The 21,478-nt window shown below is 25.9% G+C and overlaps 5 protein-coding genes across 7 annotated transcripts; 2 read left to right on the top strand and 3 right to left on the bottom strand.

Annotated features, from left to right (window-relative positions):
• Positions 1 to 1,339: 1,339 nt before the first annotated feature.
• Positions 1,340 to 6,470, bottom strand: LOC132909511 (required for meiotic nuclear division protein 1 homolog). Its single transcript, XM_060964379.1, has 4 exons — positions 6,370 to 6,470; positions 2,513 to 2,732; positions 2,072 to 2,429; positions 1,340 to 1,612 (listed from the first exon to the last, which is right to left on the bottom strand). Exons 2-4 carry the CDS (start codon positions 2,641 to 2,643, stop codon positions 1,451 to 1,453), a joined length of 651 nt encoding a protein of 216 aa, XP_060820362.1. The 5' UTR covers positions 2,644 to 2,732; positions 6,370 to 6,470; the 3' UTR covers positions 1,340 to 1,450.
• Positions 3,280 to 8,960, bottom strand: LOC132909504 (glutathione synthetase-like). The gene is made up of 5 exons (XM_060964366.1): positions 8,425 to 8,960; positions 8,058 to 8,172; positions 4,610 to 5,249; positions 4,111 to 4,517; positions 3,280 to 4,039 (listed from the first exon to the last, which is right to left on the bottom strand). The coding sequence occupies exons 1-5, from the start codon at positions 8,731 to 8,733 to the stop codon at positions 3,615 to 3,617; spliced, it is 1,896 nt and encodes a 631-aa protein (XP_060820349.1). The 5' UTR covers positions 8,734 to 8,960; the 3' UTR covers positions 3,280 to 3,614.
• Positions 8,419 to 12,663, top strand: LOC132909509 (polymerase delta-interacting protein 2). The gene is made up of 7 exons (XM_060964376.1): positions 8,419 to 8,515; positions 9,363 to 9,613; positions 10,136 to 10,291; positions 10,359 to 10,458; positions 10,972 to 11,313; positions 11,396 to 11,601; positions 12,281 to 12,663. The coding sequence occupies exons 2-7, from the start codon at positions 9,519 to 9,521 to the stop codon at positions 12,393 to 12,395; spliced, it is 1,014 nt and encodes a 337-aa protein (XP_060820359.1). The 5' UTR covers positions 8,419 to 8,515; positions 9,363 to 9,518; the 3' UTR covers positions 12,396 to 12,663.
• A 2,288-nt stretch (positions 12,664 to 14,951) lies between these two features.
• On the top strand, positions 14,952 to 20,008 carry LOC132909506 (bleomycin hydrolase-like). Of its 3 annotated transcripts, none has more exons than XM_060964369.1 (4): positions 14,952 to 15,079; positions 17,726 to 18,042; positions 18,127 to 18,954; positions 19,146 to 20,008. In XM_060964369.1, the coding sequence occupies exons 1-4, from the start codon at positions 15,070 to 15,072 to the stop codon at positions 19,359 to 19,361; spliced, it is 1,371 nt and encodes a 456-aa protein (XP_060820352.1). In that variant the 5' UTR covers positions 14,952 to 15,069; the 3' UTR covers positions 19,362 to 20,008. The 3 variants fall into 3 exon arrangements, with proteins under 3 accessions (XP_060820352.1, XP_060820353.1, XP_060820351.1); XM_060964370.1 differs by having other exon boundaries at positions 14,987 to 15,079; positions 17,729 to 18,042; XM_060964368.1 differs by lacking the exon at positions 14,952 to 15,079 and adding an exon at positions 15,754 to 15,874 and having other exon boundaries at positions 17,729 to 18,042.
• Positions 20,009 to 20,010: 2 nt separating this feature from the next.
• Positions 20,011 to 20,739, bottom strand: LOC132909512 (uncharacterized protein F58A4.6-like). The gene is made up of 2 exons (XM_060964380.1): positions 20,585 to 20,739; positions 20,011 to 20,459 (listed from the first exon to the last, which is right to left on the bottom strand). The coding sequence occupies exons 1-2, from the start codon at positions 20,645 to 20,647 to the stop codon at positions 20,193 to 20,195; spliced, it is 330 nt and encodes a 109-aa protein (XP_060820363.1). The 5' UTR covers positions 20,648 to 20,739; the 3' UTR covers positions 20,011 to 20,192.
• Positions 20,740 to 21,478: the final 739 nt, after the last annotated feature.

Raw genomic sequence — 21,478 nt, 5'->3', positions numbered from 1 at the left:
TGAAGTTATATTGGTCCATACGTGTAAGAGGATATGTTACTGTTTAAACAGCAATCTATTATTTTTAATCATTGTCATAAAATAAGATGAGAGAAGGTAAAGGCTTTGAAAGGTTAAATACAAAATCGCATCTTTAATACTTAACAGAATATAGTACACGAAGTTATATATAGAATCCCTCATTCAGTATCCATTCCTTCATCGTGGCTGCGCGTGCGTATTTGCGTGTTATGTGTATACATTATACCTGATTATACATATAAGTGTACATTATCCTACTTGTAGTTGTGTATATAATTCTGTTCTCTATGTATTTCATTCTTGTATATCGTATACAATATATGTAAAGATAAAATATTTTTCTTTTATGTATAAAATGAAAATAATATATAACACAAATTGTAATAATAAAATTCCTATATTAGTGATATATAGAAGTGATTTTTTACATTATTTTCATTACACAATTTATATCAGACTATTATTTCTAGAATATTAAGCATAACATACACATTTTAGATATCATATACATTATTATTAAATATTTTCGACTTTTATATTACAATTTTTACATTGAGTAGAAAATAGAAATATGGTAGATTTAAGTAGGAAAAATTTTATCAAGAAACTTCATTTGCATTTGTAATTAAGAATAAAAGAAATCGAACATCTATAATTTTTCAAAATTTACATTAATTAAATGTTAATAATTATGAATGTAATGGAAGATAAAATATTATAGTAAACAGGTGTCCTTGTTCTACATTGCAATTATTGACGAGTTGCATTTCGCAGCTACTGACTTTCTTAAGTAAATGTCGAAAATTTATTCTATAATTAAATTCATAATAGAATTTAATAATAATAGATGAATAATAATAGAATTTTTCAGCTAAAATTTAATGAAACTATTTTTTTATTTTTTATTTGGAAATATATTTATTTTATGTAAAAACTTATTTGCACTCCCTTTGCCTCTTATTTTTTCCTTTTTCAAATTTCAATTTTCAATCTTTTATTTTATAATTTAGTATTAATCGATCGAAATAATATTCTATTAACATAATTATGTATTGATGATTGTTTAATAATTTATATACGTAATTGATTATTTCATTGATCCTAAATTATGTACCAAAAAGCGTGGATGGAGGAAAGAAATGCCAAACAAATGATATATGTATGTAACTGATCACAAAATAGAATATAAAATGTAATCGTAAAATAAAATAATGTAATTATACTATTAAATTAGCCAACAATTAATAACAACATTATAAACAAATATATTAACATGAATAAACACCACACGGTTCTAAAGTTTAACTCCGCAAAAGTATAAATTTTATTTATAATATATATTTATCTTTTTACAATTAAATACAATATAGATAATAGCAATTACTATTACATTAATTTAGACCTTATAAATACAATTATAGATATTAATCTATGAAAAATATCTGTTGATGTAATGTAATATTTCAAAAACAACTTCCACCATGATAAGAATAATGATCATCCACTCTAAACGAATATGATGGCGATCGCTTAAACGCATTGCTAAAATTCCCACAAGTTCAACACAATGATTTAATTTTTCGTTTATAACCTACAAAATAAAATTAATTATATATTTGCATATCATACATAGAGTATTGAAAATCAAGTGATTCGTCATACAAAAGTAATGTAAAATTAGTAAAATAAATAGTTTAAATATGTATTTATCTAGTTTAATAGGTATCTAAAATATTATAATTATATCCCACATTCACATAATAAAAATTTGTATGTTTTAACAAAGTCATCATATTTAATAATTTTTTCAATAGTGCAATTGTAAATAAATAAGTAAATTAGTATATATAGTAATAAATAAACATATACTATGTATTATATCTTTATTTTTAAAATTCTTTAAAAAATTGTAATAAAAATTTCATTCTACATTCTTGATTATTTCTTGACTATTACTTTTCTATGAGGAACAATTTACTTTTAATACCACTATACACTCTGTATATAAGCTTATAATACATAGCTAAATCAATGACCTTTTCTAACTTACTCTTGTGCGTTTTGCAATGTTAAAATACGAGCAAGTTTCTTGGTAAAGACGTTCTAAATCATCCCTTTCCCAATAGAAATCTGGAGTGTCTAATAAATCTGAACTTAAATTAATTGAATGTCGCAAAGCAAATAATTCCCCTTGCTTTCTTAATACTTCATGTTGAGTCATTCTAAGCCTTTTACCAGACTTTAAATCTTCAGTAACAAATGCTATGGAATCTATATAATGGTCTAAAGATGCTTCCCATATACCTAATTTGACTGATTGTGCCATTGCATTTGAGAATGTGTATTTATCTAAATTTGTTGCGTTTAAAGCTAAAATAATGTTACCATCCTTTATATGATTCTTTTTTCTGTAAAATATTTAAAGAGCAAAGAACTAAAATTATTGAAAAAATAATGAAATTTAAATCTCTTAAATTTTAATAGGTATTACCCATGATCCGCGTAACTGTAACACATTACTTCACTTTCAGATTTTACAATAGATTCCATATAACGATTTTGTTCGTATTTTTTTAAAAATTCTAATATATTTTCACATTCGAATTCAGAGATATTCCACATCACTATAGTGCCTTCTCGGAAAAAAAAAACTTCTCTTTGTACCTGGTTGACTTCATACTTTGCCACAGCATGTATAACATCTGATAAAGCTGCAAAAATAATCTAAATAAAGTACAACCTATTTTACTTATTTGGAAATATGGAATTATGAAAAATATAAAGTAAATAAGTATCGCATATAAAAATATTATTTATTCATATTGAAATATTTGTATGCATATGCATTTTAAAAAAATGTATTGTATAAAAGTTATAATACTTAAGATACCAATAAATTAAAGATTCTCAGAAGTCTAAAACTTTTTGCATATAAAATATTCTTCAAAACTTCATTTGATTATTATCATTGTATAAATTGGGAACATTTTTTAGATAATACAATCTTAATTATATACCTTTCAATTACATTATAATTTTTTAAAGTTTTTTATTATAATTTTTATAATTATAATATAAAATATATAAATTTGTAATTTTAACATATATTTCATTATCAATAGTTCACAAGTTTGCTATAATATATATAATACTACAAATACTTACTATAAGTATTTATTTCATTAAAATATAATAACACCATTACATATAAATAAATGGAAGATGTCAATTATCTTAAATACACACTGGCAGTAAGTATGTTTATTTTAGTTCATTTTATATGTATATAAAATAAACATTATGTACGAAATATATATTCGAATAAAGAAATTTTGGTTTCACATTTAAATAAAAAAAAGAAATAAAAAATAATTCAATATGTTTTATATTATATTATATAGATAATTATTTATGATAATGTATATTAAAAAATATTATGTATATGCTGCATAATTTATCAAATTTGATTTTGAGAAATAATACTCAGTACACTGTTTTAGTATATCCCTATAACAAATTAAAATTTCATCTCATGTATAATATTATTTCATATCTTATTAAAAGTATATGTCTTTCTATTTATGTATGTGTCTTCAATTTATTAGAAATGGACTGTCACATGCACCCAATCCTGATGCAACACCACCTTCATTAGCAGTAGCTAACTTTGTCCGTAACATATGACCACTCTGCTTATTAAGATATACATTATTTTCATCTGCTATGATAACACCAAATATTCCTAATTCAGAAACTAATTCTTGGGATTCTGTACTCATATTATTTTCAGGTCTGATCATATGACTCTTATGAATTGGAGGATGAATTTTGTCCATAAGAATCCAAGCTACTCTGTCTTGCTTATTCTTTACAGACTCTAAAAAATATTTTATATCTAATCCATATTTGTTATTGCAACCTCCTTCTCGTTGAGGTTTTAGTACAAAACAATGTGGATTTGTAATTCCCATTTCTATAGCGGCATCTCCATGTTTATCAAAATCTAATGCATAATGTTCTATACAAAACAACATAATATTTCAATTAATATCTCAATTTGATATATTACTAGTAAAATAATTCACTTACCAGTGAATATTTTTTTGATCTCTGCACATGTTTTTTTATTTTTTAAAAATCTACTAATTGCATCTGGCTTTGCAAGTGCTTGTTGAACTTTTTTAGTTCCTGCTAAATGATACTGTATGGTAGGACACTTAATTGCCAATGATCTTTCTATTAATAATCTTACATCCCATTCTTTCTGTGTATGATATTGTCCAGGTTCGTACCCACATCGATAGTACACTACAGATATAATATAATTGTCTACTATCAATTCTTTATTAGAACCCAATTTGGCAGTAGCTGCTAATTGTGTTAAATTTCTACGAATGACTCTAACATTTGGATTCTGTTTCTTAATTTCAAATTCGTGAAAGCGTTGATCACATATATTATATGTAACATCTTCAACAACAAATAAAATTACTGCTCTGTAGATAATTAAATATATGTTTAATTAAATTTTCTGAACTTGTAAATACAATAACTTAAACATTAAAAAAAAATTTGTTTAGAAACATACTGTTCATTTCCATATATCTTCCATGCTTTAATCATACTTGAACATATTATTTCCAATGCATTATTTTCTGGAAGATTTTTTATTTCTTTGTTATATCCAAGCTCTCTTAATACAAATTTATGTAATTCAGTTGAAGCAGGTCCTAACCAACCAAAGCCAGATGCAATTGTATTTATTTCAACTTGTTTCCAACAACAATATGGTATACATTTCTTATTTGTATCTTCTTGTGGACAGGAAGTATCCAACATTAAGTCTGAACGCAATATACCAAGAGATATTTTTTGTGCTGATCCCCCTTCTCTGTTTATAATTTTACAGATTTCAAATAACTTTTTGGTAAAATTGTCAACTTTAATTGTTTCTTCTAAAGTTGCTTTTAAGAAATTGTAGTCCTGGGCAACTCTATGTATAAGTATATTTAATATTATTTGAATCGAACAAGCGTTCTCGAACTCTTTTCTAGGAAATGGAGATGGCATCAGAATAAACGGTGCAAATTGTAGCATATTTTCATTAAAATTTTGTTTCGATCTCATACACATTCCATGCATAAGTGCCCAATCTTTTGCTTTTTCTATTAATTCTTCGAGCTCTTGTTTAGAAGAAGGTAAACTAAGTTCTGTGTCCATAGCTATCCCTTCCTTAACATAGATGTTTGCATAAAACCTTTTAAACCACAGATTTTATGTAAATTTTGATAATTTAAAAAATTATCGAAATATATATAATTATATATAATTTCATATATAGTTTTAAGAATACCTTGTTGCACAAAGTCAAGAAAAGATTGCAGTAGCGTATCGCAATAATACGGCTATACTACCTTGATGATAAGAATACTTTTTAATTCTGTATAGATAATACATGGCGTCGTAAACGAAACTACAAATAGTCACATTTCTCATTTTATTAAACTGTGTATTATATATAGATAATATTTCATATATATAATTTTAATACACTCTATCATTTTAATACTTTTATACAGCATTTATAAATATTAAGAATGCTGTAAAACTATTGATAAAAAATATTAAATAAACGTTAAAATAAATAAATATGAACATGATATTGTACTTTTATTATATATTATTATTATATATTACTAACTAATTATATATTAGCTTGAGATTATACAAATAAAAGATACTAAAGAATATTTGTTCGTTTTACGTAAGTAAATTTTTTACATTCCTGTTATTGCACAAATATAGTTATGAAACATATACATGTTTATAGGTTAGAGAAACATTCCAAAATCTCATTATCAAATATAATAACATTTAGACTTATATTTTCATCCATATAAATAAAAAGAATATTTTACTTTACATTTTTAACCTCAAATTAGAATTTTTATTTGACTGAAAACGATCTGAACTACATAATAAACATAATATAAAATAGAAATAATTATATTTATTCGTTAATCTAATTTGTAAAAGCAAAATACTTTTTTCAAAAATATATTAAAACTTAAATAACCTGTTCAATATTTGATATTTTAAAGATATATTATATAGATAAAAAATATCATTTTAATGAATATATGTATTCAGATAAAAAATTATTCTAATAATACAATCTAAAAATATATATATATATATATATATATATATATAATCTGTGGTTAAATAAATTACTGTACTAATAAAAATGTTTCAATCTAAAAGTATAATTCATTAATTCAGTAAATCTATTATTTGTTAGGTATCAATTTATCAATTACTATTTAGATATTTTATATATGTAATTACCTATTTCTAATTTACCATAATGTAATTTAGTTTCTTTTATAGTTGTTTATATAAATATACATGACAAACAAAATGACAAACATGTCATTCAAATAATCATCATTCAAATAACATGATAAAATGTATTCATATTGCTAGAAAATGTGTTTATTAATTATTTTTTTACTTTTAACTTTATTATGTAAATATATCATCAATAATTTAAAATAAAATTAAATAACTGTATTATAATAATGATTAATATTTAGCAATCTTTAAATATACATATTTTATATTCATACAAATATTTTTTGTTTTCATTATTTTACTCATTGTTTATTTTAGTAATTATTAATTTTAATTTCAAACTTTATATGCTATCATCAAAGAACAGTTTCACAAATTAAATTATACAAATTTTGCGAAAATAATGCATATCAAACAATTTATAATTCCAGTTTATATTGTTTATTTTATTGCAATAAACTATGAATGGTCAAAGGCACAATACATATGTATATCAAACATATAGACTTCAAATTTGTTATTGCTAAACTATAGATGTTTATGCATTTATGGAAAATTTCATATATAAAATGCACATAATTTGCAAAAATATATAAAATTTTCAAAGTATTACTGACATTGTTATATCTAATGTGTGAAATAAATCTATGTTCAAGTTGTTGCATTTTGCGGCTTATGCAAATTTAGATGTGCATAAGCACTTATAGTTTAGTTATCACTAAAGGCATACTGTGTTCATGTAAGACTAATTATGTATAGTTCATTATCAATTATAAACTAGATATTGCATAATTTCTTAATAAAATAATTTAAGATTTGAATAGTGCTAATTAAAATATTCTGAGGTTTACTTTTTAATAATTTAATGTTCTATGTTTATAAAGCATCCTTTGGTTTTATTATATTCTATTAAATTATTTAGTTCTTCTTATATTATTCAATTATTAATATAATAGAATAATTAATATACAATAGGTATCAAAATAATGAACTTAATATTCTAATATACATTATCGTCTATACATATATATATATATATATATATATACACGTTTTAAAAGATGAAAACTTTTATAAAATGCTTTTTGTCTATTAAAATACAATAGTTAGATTCATATACAGGGTGTTTCAGAATTTGATCTTGAGTCCCAGAATCAAACCTTGTAAATGCATTCTGCAGGTACAATTAAATAAAAAATGTTATATATAAATTTGTTATTTAAAACTTCATTAAAAAGTTATAATATAAAAGTATGAAATACAACAGAAACAACAACAGATTTACAATTACTATGCTATAAGACAAAATTAGGTTTACAAAGATAGTCATTAACTGTTACTGTCCATTTTAAAATCTATGCTATGGTTACCGATACAAAATTTATAACAATAAAACACTGTATTTATTACCTTATGATGCTTATTTTGAATTCATTTCATTTCACTGAATCAATCTAATACTTCTTTGATGTACCTCTCTTTTTTAAAGTTAGTCTATACATAATAGTCCAATGGCATAAAATTAAGGGCAGTATTGCTATTTTTGTATTTTGTATCTTTATTATAAATTTTAAATAAAACTTTACATATACTATATTTACTACCCCTAATACTTATAAATCCTTATAACTCTAATACAATTCCATATCATGAATGAAATCTAATAATTCTAGTACACTTACAGTTAGTTGATGTTTTTATATTGCTAGGCTCATATAACTTTTCTTCAATAAGACCTTGCGCTAAAGCTTCCAAATTATATTCTTCTGAAGTAGCCAATGCTTTTACATTATATGCCTGTAAACAGACAGAATTTTTAATTTAAATGTATAGTTTTTGGTTATATAAATTTTATAAAAATTACTTTCTAATTAATTTCTACTTTCTTTCTCCTTCTTCCTAGTTAATTTCTTACTTGTTAATTTAATACAAATATAAAATAAGTAAAATACCTTTTCTGAGAAAATTAAATTTTATTTCTTTCATTCTCAGATTTATCTTACTATGATAATTGAAATATTCTATATCTCTATAAATATAATTACTTACAGTACTCGTTTCATCATTGGTAGAAACAGCTGTCCTTTTCTTGGTCCTTTTTTTCATTTGAACAGAAGAATAATTATTTGCATCTTTATTCGTGAGTAATTTCAAATTAGAGTTATCTTTTTCAAACTGAACTTTAGTAGTATATAACAAGTTATTATGATGTAATTTTAAGCTGAATTTTGTCATAAATACACGTGTTGTTAACGCATGGTTGTATGATGTAAAAACAGTATTTATTTTTCTAAAAATATTAAAATTAATGTTGCTCCGACACGTTAATATAACAAGTCTCTGTATCGTGTAATTCATTTTATTCAATATTATGTATAAAAATTCTGTTTTCTATTTGGTTAACATACATAAAACAAGAAATATTTCATTAAATTTTTTCTATATTTTAGTCAGATACGTATGTTTTATTTTTAATGAGAGAATCAGTAATATTACGAGTAATATTTATGAGCTTGCAACACACAACGTAATGTATGTTTATATACACATATATAACTTTATATTATGATTGCTGGTACATCCTGTATATAATATGTCGTTCGTGTCTCGTATCCTTGTGCCTACAGTCGTATACGATCCTGTTCGTACGTACCGTACCGATGAATAGCAGAAAAAAATGTGTATACAGCTCGTATCGGTGACAGAGCAAATATAGATAAAAATTTTTTCTATTCTTTTACATAATGTAACAATGTTTGAGAAAAACGCAGTTTGAAAAAAGGAGCACACGGTTTTGTTTTGGTTGGTCCAAATCTCAGCAGGGACCATTTTTTTACAATGAATATATTTATAAACGAAATATGTGCAATGTACGACGTGCGAACGAAAAAGAAAAATATTTAAACACTAAAAAGATTTTTTAAATCTTATTTTATGTTTTCAATTCGTGATTCATATCGACATGAGAATGCGCCTTTTTTTTTTAGGTGCGTATCTAAACAGAACATATGATCCTCGTTGGTAGTCGTAATGTAGTAAAAAGCTACCAAAATGTCAAGAAGGCATTATCATGTATTTTCGATCCAGTATCTTACGGTCTAAACTAAAAATTGTACCTTATTAAAAACACTTCTTAAAAAAGCATGGAACTAGCTCGAAATCTTGTTACTTGCAAATTAAAATGCTATCTTCTTAAAGCGCCGAAAAAATATTGTTTGCATCATGTAAGACATATCAGGTAATATAAACTTCATAACAAATTAAATATGTATATTAATTGAATAAAGTAAATTATTTATTTCTTTTTCTATTTCAAGACACATGTAGGAATGGAGCCTTTTAATTAAATTAATAATTACATTGTCTTCAATGTTATACATTTTTAACAATGTCTTTTTTAATTTAAAGTCTTATCTATATAAAAAGAGCATGATATATGAAATGTATTGAAACATTCTAGCAAATAGTTAATAATAGAATGAGATATCAATGAATATGTATTTTTTCTAAATACATGATGTTCAAAAATAAGAAATATAAATTTTAGATTACTATATACTTTAATAAGAAGTTGATTATTAGACTGTGGGACAGTTATATGGAAACAAATATGGAATAATATTTAAAATACAATATTTGGTATAATACTTGATAAACATAAATCTTTATTTAAGCTCTATTTCTTTAGTTGTGCTCATAAAAATATATATTTGCATAAAAATCTGTAATCTGAACCAAATACTATAATAATCTTTTACAGATTGGCAGAAGTGGGAAAATTAGAAACACCAAAATTACAAGGAAAGTATGAAACTGGTCAATTAATTCTGCATAGAGTATTTGGTTACCGAGGTGTAATATTGTTTCCTTGGACAGCAAGAGTTTATGACAGAGATATTCCAAATAAAAGAGAAGGGTAAAGCAATTTTATAATTGCAAAATAAATAATTAATAAATTACTTAAAAATTCCATTTGTTTTTAGAAATACAAATAATCACTATAATAGTGTGGGAAAAGAAGTAAAGGGTAGAACTCATACCTTTTATCAGGTACTAATTGACCAAAGAGATTATCCTTTTATAGTAAGTATGAAAGGACGAGTAAAATATCACAGGGATATTTTAGTCTAGACAACTATGTTTGAGTCATGTTTTGCTACATGAAAGGAAACCTAAAACTTTCATAAATCTGGTAATTTTGTGACTTTTATATTAATAACATATGTATATACATATAAACTGAGTTGTTTATATGTATATAAAAAATTCATAATGAAAAAAGTTAAAGGCAATTTATTTCCATAGAATTAAAATTTTATTTTATATGCAGATATAATATTTTTAGTAAGCTTTGTGATTTCTTTAAAAAGTCTTTATTCAATTTCATCATATACAGTAGAAGTTTGTATCGATTGTTAGAAATGCTACAAACATTCCAAATCAATATTTTAGGAATATATTCTTATGATAGTAAAAAAGAAAAATGTGAAAAACTCCAGAAATGAAATTTGTTAATCTTCTAGAGCAAAATATTCCCTTAAATATACAGAGAAAAAAAATTAACATTATAAATCAATCTTATATGTTTATATGTAGCGTGCTCAGACAGAAGCTGTAACATTTTTGAGTAATCATGAAAGTAGTCATAGCTTATATACAGTCCCAGGATTAGATTATGTTGCTCATGAAGATGTTTTGCCTTATACTACAAATGAAAAAACTGCATTGCAACATGAACTATTTGACAAGTTCCTAGCATATAATTCAAATCGGGATCCATGTTTTGTTGCACAAGAAACCCTAAGAGCATGGCAGAAAAAGAATCATCCATGGTTGGAGTTATCAGATGTACATAAAGAAACTACTGAAAATGTTCGTGTTACTGTAATTCCGTTTTATATGGGTTATAGAGGAAATCAAGCTACAGCTGCACACTGGGTAATTATTAAAACATACTTGTTACAAATTGCAAGTTAGTATAACTTCAAATAAATAATTCCATCCTAATTAAATAAAATAGTGGCGCTACTGTATTCGATTGGAAAATTTGGGTGATATGAGTGTGCAATTACGTGAAAGACACTGGAGAATATTTAGTCTTTCTGGCACATTGGAAACTGTACGAGGACGAGGTGTTGTTGGTCAGGAACCTGTCTTATCAAAAATTTTACCTGCTTTTCAATATAGTAGTCATGTGAGTTTGCAAGCTGCAAGTGGTCATATGTGGTATGTATTATTATTTTATGTTCAATATATTTCAGTAAAAGTTATTTTGTATATATTAATTCAATAATTAAAGAAATTACAATATTCTTTTATTCTTTAATAAAATTATAGTGTTCAATAATATTTGAATTACATGTACCCTTAGCTTTTAATGTAGATTTAACAAAATACAAATTTTTTTGAACTTACATAAGATACCTTACAATAAATGATGCAACTGGGAATAGAAAATTCAAAGGTGAATTCTCAAAAGTATGAAAAATATTAATAAATAAAAGCGTGAAATAAAATTATATAATTAAAGGAATCGAATGTTTTTTGGTTTTAACTATGTAGAGTTCTTAAAGAGCAAAGATTTTTTCGTAACTAATGTTTTTCAATGTTGAGAAAGTAATTGTTGTTTTTATTATCTTTTCCTACTATAGGTTTGATGAGAGTTCTATATAATAAGAACTTGAATGCACATAGAATCAAAGAATCTTCAAATACAATATCTTAGTCTTGTGCTGAAAAATTTGTCCTATATTTTCGAATTTTTTCTTTTATGTAAAATTACTGCTTTTTCAATTGCATCATCGGTTGGATGACAGTCTAAAAATGTTTTAATATTATTGATTGTAATGTGTATAAGGGTAAGTGTTACAGCATAGTAAATATGTCATATTATATTATATTTTAGGGGTACATTCAGAATGGAAAGGGAAGATGGATATGCATTTGATTGTAGGATTCCACCATTTTCTTTGGAATCTAAAATAGAGAAACCACCTACAGATATGAATATCAATTCTTAAACAAACTATGTAATGCCGTGTGGAAAGTGATGGAAAATAAATAATACTAAAAATTGATGAACAATATAAACTTGCTAAAACATGTGATCTTTACTTATATAATAATACTTACATCGATTGTAATATTTGATTATAAATATTATGAGTAGAATTTAAGCCGTGTAGTTTTTGGTATATAGTAAATTTATAACAAATATTTTATCATGTTATTTTAAATATAATAAGATCTGTTACAAATAGATATATGAATAAAATATAATTGTATAAATATAGTTGTTCTTTATCTCATAATTAAATTAAGAATAAACAAATATGTTATCTCTTGAAATAATTAAAAGCCACCAATAAGGTTGATAATTTCGTACACTGAACTTAAATGCTGAATATATATATTTTATAAAATGCATATGCAAATGTTATAAAAAATTCTCGAATTTTTAAATGTTAATTGATAATGTTTTCAAAAATTAAATATAATCCTAGATATTTTATTATTCTATTTTATTATATATTTTATTGTATATTTTATTATTAAATTATTATTTTATGAACAGAGAAATTTAAACATATCTTGAAAAATAGTCTTCTCCTACTAACGTTAATGTTCGCTTTTTAATTCGTTTACGATATGATATTTTGAGTTGAATTCCAGACATATTTTTGTTTAAATATCTTCATTCCAACTATGAGGAACAGCGAGTAATTATATAATATAAGAGTTAACAACCACCAAAACCCGTTAGTTACACAATTACTTGACACGACGGATCAGATCCGCAGACTAAAAAGACAATACCCTTTAGATTGAAGCATTAGATTCAACTAGAATCAAACATACTATAAACTCTTATAATCCGAGTTACACAGTTACTTGTACGAGGTACAGTTACAGTACCAAAATAATTTACTTATAATTCTCTATGAGAGTTGATTGTAAATAGCCTACAAGAAAAAAAAAAAAAATTTTCATTTGCTTTAAAGAAAAAATACAAATCAATAAGAAATATAGATAAGATTATCTTTCTATAATTCTATCAAATGAATTAAATGTATGTACGGTCACTCAAAAAAGTGCTCGTTCATCCTTTAAAACAGAATACGTTTTCTAAAATAGTGCCAAACGACTTGAGCTTTTTTGTAAAGTTAAGAAGAAAGGATTAGTTTACTAGGTGATATGTAAGCCAATTTTGGGAAAATTGCAATTGGTTGAAATTACGAAGAAAATTGTAAAAGTCGCTTTTTACAATTATTTTATCTGAGTTTGTAATGAAAATTTGAAAAATACGTTTTGTAGTTTTATGTCAGCTATGTATGTATATGGTGAAAATTTAATCAAAATCAATTGATGCAGAAACAAGCGACAGGCATCGAAAGATATAAGAATCTTTAAGTTTATTACATTTACAGGCCGAATATCGTAAAAAACTGCGATTTTCATCGTTTTTAACTATTTGTAGTCTATAGCAACGTTTAGTCTATAGTAACTGATTTCAATGAAATTTTACACAAACTTTCTAGATTAAATACACATATATAACTGACAAATCTACAAAACGTATTTTTCAAAGACTTAGATACAAAAGTTGTAAAAGGCGATCTTTATTATTTTCTCCGCAATTTCAATAAATAACAATTTTCTCAAAATTTTTTTACACATCATCTAGTAAACTAATGCTTCTAACTTCCCAAAACAGACTCGAGTCATTTGGAACAATACTAAGGAAGTTATTCTATTTTAAAGAGTGTACGGAAGCTTTTATGACTGACTGTATGTAACAAAAATTATATCAGGGGTGAGTACATAGCTGGGTGACGAATGGATGATGAATAAGTAATTAGAGTGATGTAGTTATCACTTAATATCAGAGATATACTTATTTCTGGTGCTACATATTTGTGACTTTTAAACTTCGCATAATATTCGTTGGAAACTTTTGAATCCATTCCAGTTACACCATCATGAGAACTTGTCTTTAATATAGTAGAATGAATTTAGCTTCGATGATTGTATCTAAAAACTAGAGACATTCTGTATAAATCGAGAGCGAAATTGACTGATTATATACGCAAATAGGAAACTTTATACCACTCAAATATTCATTAAGCCAGCATATTAGGAGGAGAAAATGACTCAGAACTTTAGACTATTTATTACCGTACCAAATTAACAAATCTACCCTCTTAATATAATTTCTCGGTATCTTATCCTCGACAATTCACGTAAATTTTTCTTTCTCGCCGCGCATATGCATTCTTTTCCTGGAAGAACGATGCAATACTTCCACTTCCATCTACTCAAGAAAACGAGACCCGATCGGCGAGGTGAGACTCACCCCTCATTAGACCAGCAGGATCAAGGAAGGGAACTTAGGGCTTGAGAAGGTGTAGGAATCGAAAATTGAAAACGAGAACGAATTTTGTCAGATTATTTCTGTCGACTTTCGAGAGATAATCTTGTTGTATTTTTAATGAACCAGTTTCTAAAGCAAAGTACAAGCTTTGAATAAAGTTTAGATTTATTAAAGTGTGCACTTATAAAAGTCTTTTCAATTACCGCGCACTCCAAGGAACAGAGCGGTTCAACATTCCACGGGCACCAACCCACTCATCTTTTCCCTAAAACTACGTAACTTAACGTAACAGCAGTTACAGCAAGAAGAATTCATACATCACGATGGTTGCCTGTAAGTTACGTTTTTATTTACATTCATATATTTAGTTTTCATCCTTCTTTTCAATACAATATTCGTGCAGTACGATTATAGAAGAATTGAAGTTTTTATTGTAGTAAATATTAATTTCTGTTAATTTCTCTGTTTAGCCACTCCCCGCCCTTATTAACTCTTATTGTATTGATACTTGCTGTTAATAAAATATTTACTTTCTAAAAAAAATTAATTAGCTCCAATTAGTTCACGGCAACGCCTTAATTATTCCACGAAACAATTAGTTATATATATTTTTTTAAAATAAGTAGTTAGGTTCTTTGGAATGTTTGATATTTCAGAATTTCAGCTAAACTAAAAACATATGTATGTATTTACATAGAAATGTCTTCGCACAGATATTTCCTGTTAATTTAAGAATACTGCGTATTATATTTTATTTAAAAAAGGAGTAATGTTACAATTATTTGGAAAATATTGAACATTATGAATTATGACTGATTCGAATTTTTATGAATTGTTAATATTTATTAGTATTATGATAATATTAATTGTACAACTAATTCTAATATACATTTCTTTAGATATACTGTTTAACATATATATTTTTTTTATTTTAATAAACTGTAGTTTAGTCTAGATTAAAATTATATTAATTTAAATGTATTTTAACAAGATTTAGTGGAAAGTATTGCTCATGAACAATTATGATCATAAGCATAATAGATTGGTGTATTTATTCTTGGTCTTACAGACTTGGACTCCCACTCATTTCCATAGTTCTTTTTAAGTACTTGAATCTGAAATCTTACAGTTGTCTATATTTTTACTTTAAATATATGTATACATCTTATCTTATATCTAAACTAAATCTTAAACATATATGTCTTTATTTCTCTTATAACCTATATGCAACATCACATATATATCAGGTCCTATGTTCTCCTTTTCTTTTTTCTAAAACTCTTAACCAAATTATTACTGTTTCATTTATCATGCCTTCTACTATGTCTTTCTTTCTTAATATGCTTGTCCTATAGCAGTCTTTTAATAGATGTTTGTTAAGATATCAAGGTTTATTAATTTCTACATTACTTAGAAATACATTTTCTTTTTTCCTTTTTCAACCAGTGTTGATATATCTGTGCTTTCTATTACATTTGGATTTCTAAATTTTATTATATTGCATTTGGTCTTGCAATTCTTTGTCTCTTTCTGTTAAAATTTTAGTTATATCTACTTCCTGCTATCTTAGATTTTTTACATCTAACTGGTTGCAACCATTTCTTCATAAGTATTCTTTTCTTTCTCTGCTATGTCCTTTCAATTCAACTTCTCTCCTTTGTCCTTTCAATTTTCCTTTCTTTTTCTTCTAAGCATTTTTTAACCAACATGCTTGCACTTTTACCTTTTTTTATCTTTTCTAGTTTAATATAGTTTCTGTCTTGTCATTCTATTAAAAAGCCTGGTATTGTCTATTAGTTGGCCTATAATTTACTCTTTTAGTCCATTCTATCCATTTTCCACACATCCTTAGTTTCTGATATCCTAGCTTTGCTTCTCTGTCTTTTTTTCTCTATACCCTTGCAGATTCTAGTATTTTATATTTATGCTTCAATATTTTGTTTATCCTCCCAGCTTCACATGCCAGCTATTATTACTTATTTTATTTGAACACTTCCTACTCTTGCTTACATTACATCACCATTTATAATCTCTTTAAAGAAACTTTCCATTTGTTGCTTTATTCTTTCCTTATTTAGAGTTAATCCTCTAATTATCATATTTGTCTTATCTTTCTTGTCTCTTCTGTTTTGTAATTCAATCGTTCTTCTCATTCTTTCCACTTCTGCATTCAGCTGGCTTTCTGAACTTCCTTTAACTTCCCTTAGTCATCTTATCTTCAAGGTGTTTAATTCTATCCAACATCTCTTTCTTCTTATCCTCCTACCAAATTTCTTTCTCCGTCATCTATTTTACATTTTTCTTGCTCCATTAAAAAATTGTTTTGCCTTACTTCACCACTCAGGCCTTGAACTTTTTCAACAAAACCTGCTAGGGATCCTAATATTGCTGCAATGTTTCTGTTTTGATTTTTATTTCTTACAATTCCTTTGGTATTTTTATCTTCTGTGTTCTCCATTTCCTTCTCTGCTATCTCCTCTCCTCCATTTTGTCTATGTACATTGTTTCACCGATCCTCCACTTCTTTTGCAATTTTATTCAAGAAATCCTTTACTGTGTCCTTTTTCTTGTCAGTTCTCGCTGCTTTATCATTTTTTATAGAATGTCCACATTAAGCACATATAGTATTTTAGTATAAAATAAATCAATAGTAGTTAACTTTCTTAACTTATAAACGATTCTAATTAATTAATGTTTCTTTTAATTTAATTATTTTCATCCTTATATTCTATTGCATATGATACCGTGCATATTATTACAATAATGTTATATTGATGACATTTAGATAAACATTATATTATATTATTAAGATTTAAATTCCATATAGATACATAAAAATTTAATAAATTTCTAAGAAACAATAATGTCCATCTGTAATTCATAAAATAATCATGCATGTATCATATAAAATGTTATAAATATTAAAGTTTTCATATAATATTTTTGAAGAAAAAGATTGAATGTTATTTTATTTTTAAGTAGCAGGTCTTTTGACAACAGAAGTTCTGGATCAACTACGTGCAAAATTCTATGAAGATAATCGCAACACTTTGGCACAAAATGTGTGTACAAGAACCAATCCCTTGGAAGCTTGCATTTCGCGCAAGGTTTTGCAAGAAACGCAGCATGTGTTTAGTCACAAGATTGCAATGGAAGGAAAACCTATAACTAATCAAAAAAATTCTGGAAGATGTTGGATATTTTCCACTTTAAATGTTATGAGGAGTGCCTTTATGAAGCAATATAATTTGGATGAGTTTGAATTCAGTCAAGCTTATTTGTTCTTCTGGGATAAGGTTAATATTATATACAAATAATATCTCATGGTATATATGACTTCTATTTTGTATTTATTAAATAATATATTTTTCACTATATAGATCGAAAGGTGCAATTATTTCTTACATAATATTGTAAAAACTGCTAAACGAAATGAACCTGTAGAAGGTCGGTTAGTGTCATTCTTACTACATGATCCTATTTGTGATGGCGGACAATGGGATATGGTCGTTAATCTTATAAATAGACACGGTCTTGTTCCTAAAATTTGTTTCCCAGAATCATACAATTGCGAATCTAGTTCGCGCATGAATACTCTTTTGAAGAGTAAACTTAGAGAATATTCCAAAGTTTTAAGAGATTTAATATCTAATGGAGCAACAGACGAACAATTAGAAGCTCAGATTCTAGAACAAATGGTTGTAATCTATCGAATAATTGGTATTTGTTTAGGTATACCTTCAAAAACAATCACCTGGGAATATTATGACAAGTCAAAGAATTATAATTGTATTGGACCCATTACACCAATAGAATTTTATGAGAAATATGTGAAACCCTACTACAATGTAGATGATAAAGTATGTTTAGTAACAGATCCTAGGCCATCTAATCCATATGGAAAGCTTTATACCATAGACTGTTTAGGGAATGTTTTGGGAGGAAGACCTACACTCTATAATAATCAACCACCTGAATTATTAATGAAATTATGCGCAGAAAGTATAAAACAAAATGAACCTGTATGGTTTGGATGCGATGTGAACAAACGATTAATAGCTAAACAAGGAATACAGGATTTGAGAGCGTATGATTTTGAATTAATGTTTGGAACTGATATCCAAGTTAATCTTACAAAAGCTGACAGATTACTTTATGGAGATTCTATGATGGTTCATGCAATGACACTTACAGCTGTTTCAATCGATGTAAGTTAGTAGCGATTTTTTAAAAATTAAAGAAAAATGTGTAAAGAATTTTTTTCTCATACTGCAGTCCTCTTTCAAGATTACATATTAAAAATTTCTTAGTATCATTAAAAGCAAGAGAGATATGTACGTGTTTGTATTTATATTATGAATTGTATAATATAAATTGTTATAATTCTTCGCTTTTTCAGAATGATGGTAAAATTAAACAGTTCCGAGTAGAGAATTCTTGGGGAGACGATCAAGGACAAAAAGGATATCTATTACTAACAGCCGACTGGTTTTCCGAATTTGTTTTTGAAGCAGTTATTGATAAAAAATTGGTACCTGCAGATGTTTTAGATGTATTTAAACAAGAACCCATTACCTTACCTGCATGGGATCCTATGGGTACACTTGCTCACTGATAATAATGTAAGCTAAAAACTATTTCAAGATAAAATATTTTAGTTAACAAAAGTGTATATATAACATCAAAAATTAAACATCAAATACAGTTTTGAGCGCATTGGTACAGCAAAGTACAATAAATTAAGACTTTAACACTTTTATAGTTCATTAACAACAATTAAGGAATAATTCTAGAAAGTTGAATTATGATATTTCAATTATTTAACGCCTATTCAGGTTTAAAATAATATATATTGCTATAATTAATAAAATATTAAGATTGTATATTTAACATAGTTCCTAAAATTTAAGATAATCACATGTATAATTTTGTTTCTAATTTATAGTTTGTGTTTACTTAAGAATAATTGCTTTCGTTTCTTTCTTTTTTTTTTTTATTATATTTTAAATGTCACTTAAGTATATAAGTTATATGTAATTTAACTATATGAAGAAACCAAAAGAAGTTAGAAATTAAAAGATGTACTATTATATATGTTCTAAATATGCGTACTTCATAAAGTATTGCTTCATTAAGTTTATTTAAAAAGCTTCGAAAATATAGTATTTGAATTCTCATTTACATATTATACGTCTATTTTAAATGTTTATAAATTGAAAAGAAACTTAATAATTGTATGAAGATTAATAAAAATGTTGCAAAAATTTATATGTTTAGTCATTACTTTTGATTTAACAAATATCTTTTAGTAACATTCATTTAATAATTACAAAAAATACATCTTTGGAAACAATATTTTACACAAATTATTTGTTTCTAAACATAAATATCAAATTTAATTAACCTAATCTTAAACTATATTTAGAAATTTTATATATCACTAATATTAAACAGTTCTATGCGGTTCGTTTCGTATTTTATAACAATATTGAAGTTTTGCCCATACACCTTGACACATATTTTGCAAACGAATGTCATTCCGACTTATAGAAAATTTGTAAATACACCTTATCATTCTTTTTGGTTTTTTTAATTGGCCTTGTTGAATTAAGCTTAAGGCAGTATATAGTTTACAACGAGCAATTAAAAAGGGATCTCTGAGACGAAGTGCTAGTTCAAATTGCTTCATGGAAATTTTTCCAGCCATCTGTGCCTGGATAGAAAAATACATTTAAATATAAATTATTCAAAGTAATAATGGCATAAAAAAATCAAATGTAATATTTACTAGTTTTTAATATATAGTAGATACATATTAATAAAATATATAAAACTTACACATTGTTGAAATTCTTCTCCTAAAGCAGAAAATGCTCCACCCAAAGTAGACAACCAAGACATAGCATGATCAATTTCTGAAAAATCCTTTTCAAAGATATCTTATACGAAATATTTTCTACGTAAGGTTTTCAGTTGACAATTTGAGGTTAAAAGTTTAGTTCGTCCCATATACAGTGCTGGACAAAAGTATTGGCACAGCAAGATTGTTATGATACAAATGCTTATAACTATTAAACAAATTGATTTAAACAAAAAACTTTTTGACGTATTTATTTATTATCTATCCTAGTTTATTACATAACAAGAGCAACAATATAAATAAAATAATACGCAAAATAATAACAAAAATATATTTTTTGAACATTTTATGGGTGGACAAAAGTATTGGCACAGCATGGAACAAACAATGTATCGTCGCCGTTTTCAACGATTTCCGATCGTCATTTGGAAATCCCCCGTTAGTCTTTTATTATAACACTCGATCAGTGAAACTGGAGACTTCAGTTATTAAACAACAAAAAACCAAGAAAGAGTAATAATGTCTAGAAAAACGAAAGAAACCGCAATTGAAGAAAGAAAAATAATATTAAATTTATATAAGATGAATAAATCTTACAACGAAATTGCACAAATCATAAACAGAAGTCGTTTTACTGTGCGTTCAGTCATAAAACGCTTTAAAAGTGAAGAAAATCTAGAGAATCAAATTAGGAGTGGTCGCCCTTCTAAGGTAACAATTCGAGAAAAAAGGAAAATTGTAAATATTGTAAAGAAGGATCCAAAAACTAATTCGACTGAAATTGCTTCGATGTTAAAAGCTGAGTGTGAAAAAGAAGTAAGTACCAAAACTGTACGTAGGGTATTGAAGGATGCCGGTTATTCTGCCCGTGC

The sequence above is a fragment of the Bombus pascuorum genome, chromosome 8, assembly GCF_905332965.1.
Source record: "Bombus pascuorum chromosome 8, iyBomPasc1.1, whole genome shotgun sequence".
Classification (NCBI taxonomy): domain Eukaryota; kingdom Metazoa; phylum Arthropoda; class Insecta; order Hymenoptera; family Apidae; genus Bombus; species Bombus pascuorum.
The sequence above is the reverse complement of the archived record's forward strand: the minus strand, read 5'-3'. Positions and strand labels throughout refer to the sequence as shown.

Coding starts and splice junctions, on each gene's coding strand:
- LOC132909511 (XM_060964379.1), bottom strand. CDS start 2,643: ATGTGGAATATCTCTGAATTCGAATGTGAAAATATATTAGAATTTTTA. Junction 2,430..2,512: donor TACAGTTACGCGGATCATGG/GTAATACCTATT, acceptor AATATTTTACAG/AAAAAAGAATCATATAAAGG. Junction 1,613..2,071: donor ACATTGCAAAACGCACAAGA/GTAAGTTAGAAA, acceptor TTTATTTTGTAG/GTTATAAACGAAAAATTAAA.
- LOC132909504 (XM_060964366.1), bottom strand. CDS start 8,733: ATGAATTACACGATACAGAGACTTGTTATATTAACGTGTCGGAGCAAC. Junction 8,173..8,424: donor CCAATGATGAAACGAGTACT/GTAAGTAATTAT, acceptor GTCTGTTTACAG/GCATATAATGTAAAAGCATT. Junction 5,250..8,057: donor TATAAAAACATCAACTAACT/GTAAGTGTACTA, acceptor ATGTTAAGGAAG/GGATAGCTATGGACACAGAA.
- LOC132909509 (XM_060964376.1), top strand. CDS start 9,519: ATGGAACTAGCTCGAAATCTTGTTACTTGCAAATTAAAATGCTATCTT. Junction 9,614..10,135: donor CATCATGTAAGACATATCAG/GTAATATAAACT, acceptor AATCTTTTACAG/ATTGGCAGAAGTGGGAAAAT. Junction 11,314..11,395: donor AAGCTACAGCTGCACACTGG/GTAATTATTAAA, acceptor TAAATAAAATAG/TGGCGCTACTGTATTCGATT.
- LOC132909506 (XM_060964368.1), top strand. CDS start 15,769: ATGATCATAAGCATAATAGATTGGTGTATTTATTCTTGGTCTTACAGA. Junction 15,875..17,728: donor CTTGAATCTGAAATCTTACA/GTTGTCTATATT, acceptor ATTTTTAAGTAG/CAGGTCTTTTGACAACAGAA. Junction 18,043..18,126: donor ATTTGTTCTTCTGGGATAAG/GTTAATATTATA, acceptor TTCACTATATAG/ATCGAAAGGTGCAATTATTT.
- LOC132909512 (XM_060964380.1), bottom strand. CDS start 20,647: ATGTCTTGGTTGTCTACTTTGGGTGGAGCATTTTCTGCTTTAGGAGAA. Junction 20,460..20,584: donor GAGAAGAATTTCAACAATGT/GTAAGTTTTATA, acceptor TTTTCTATCCAG/GCACAGATGGCTGGAAAAAT.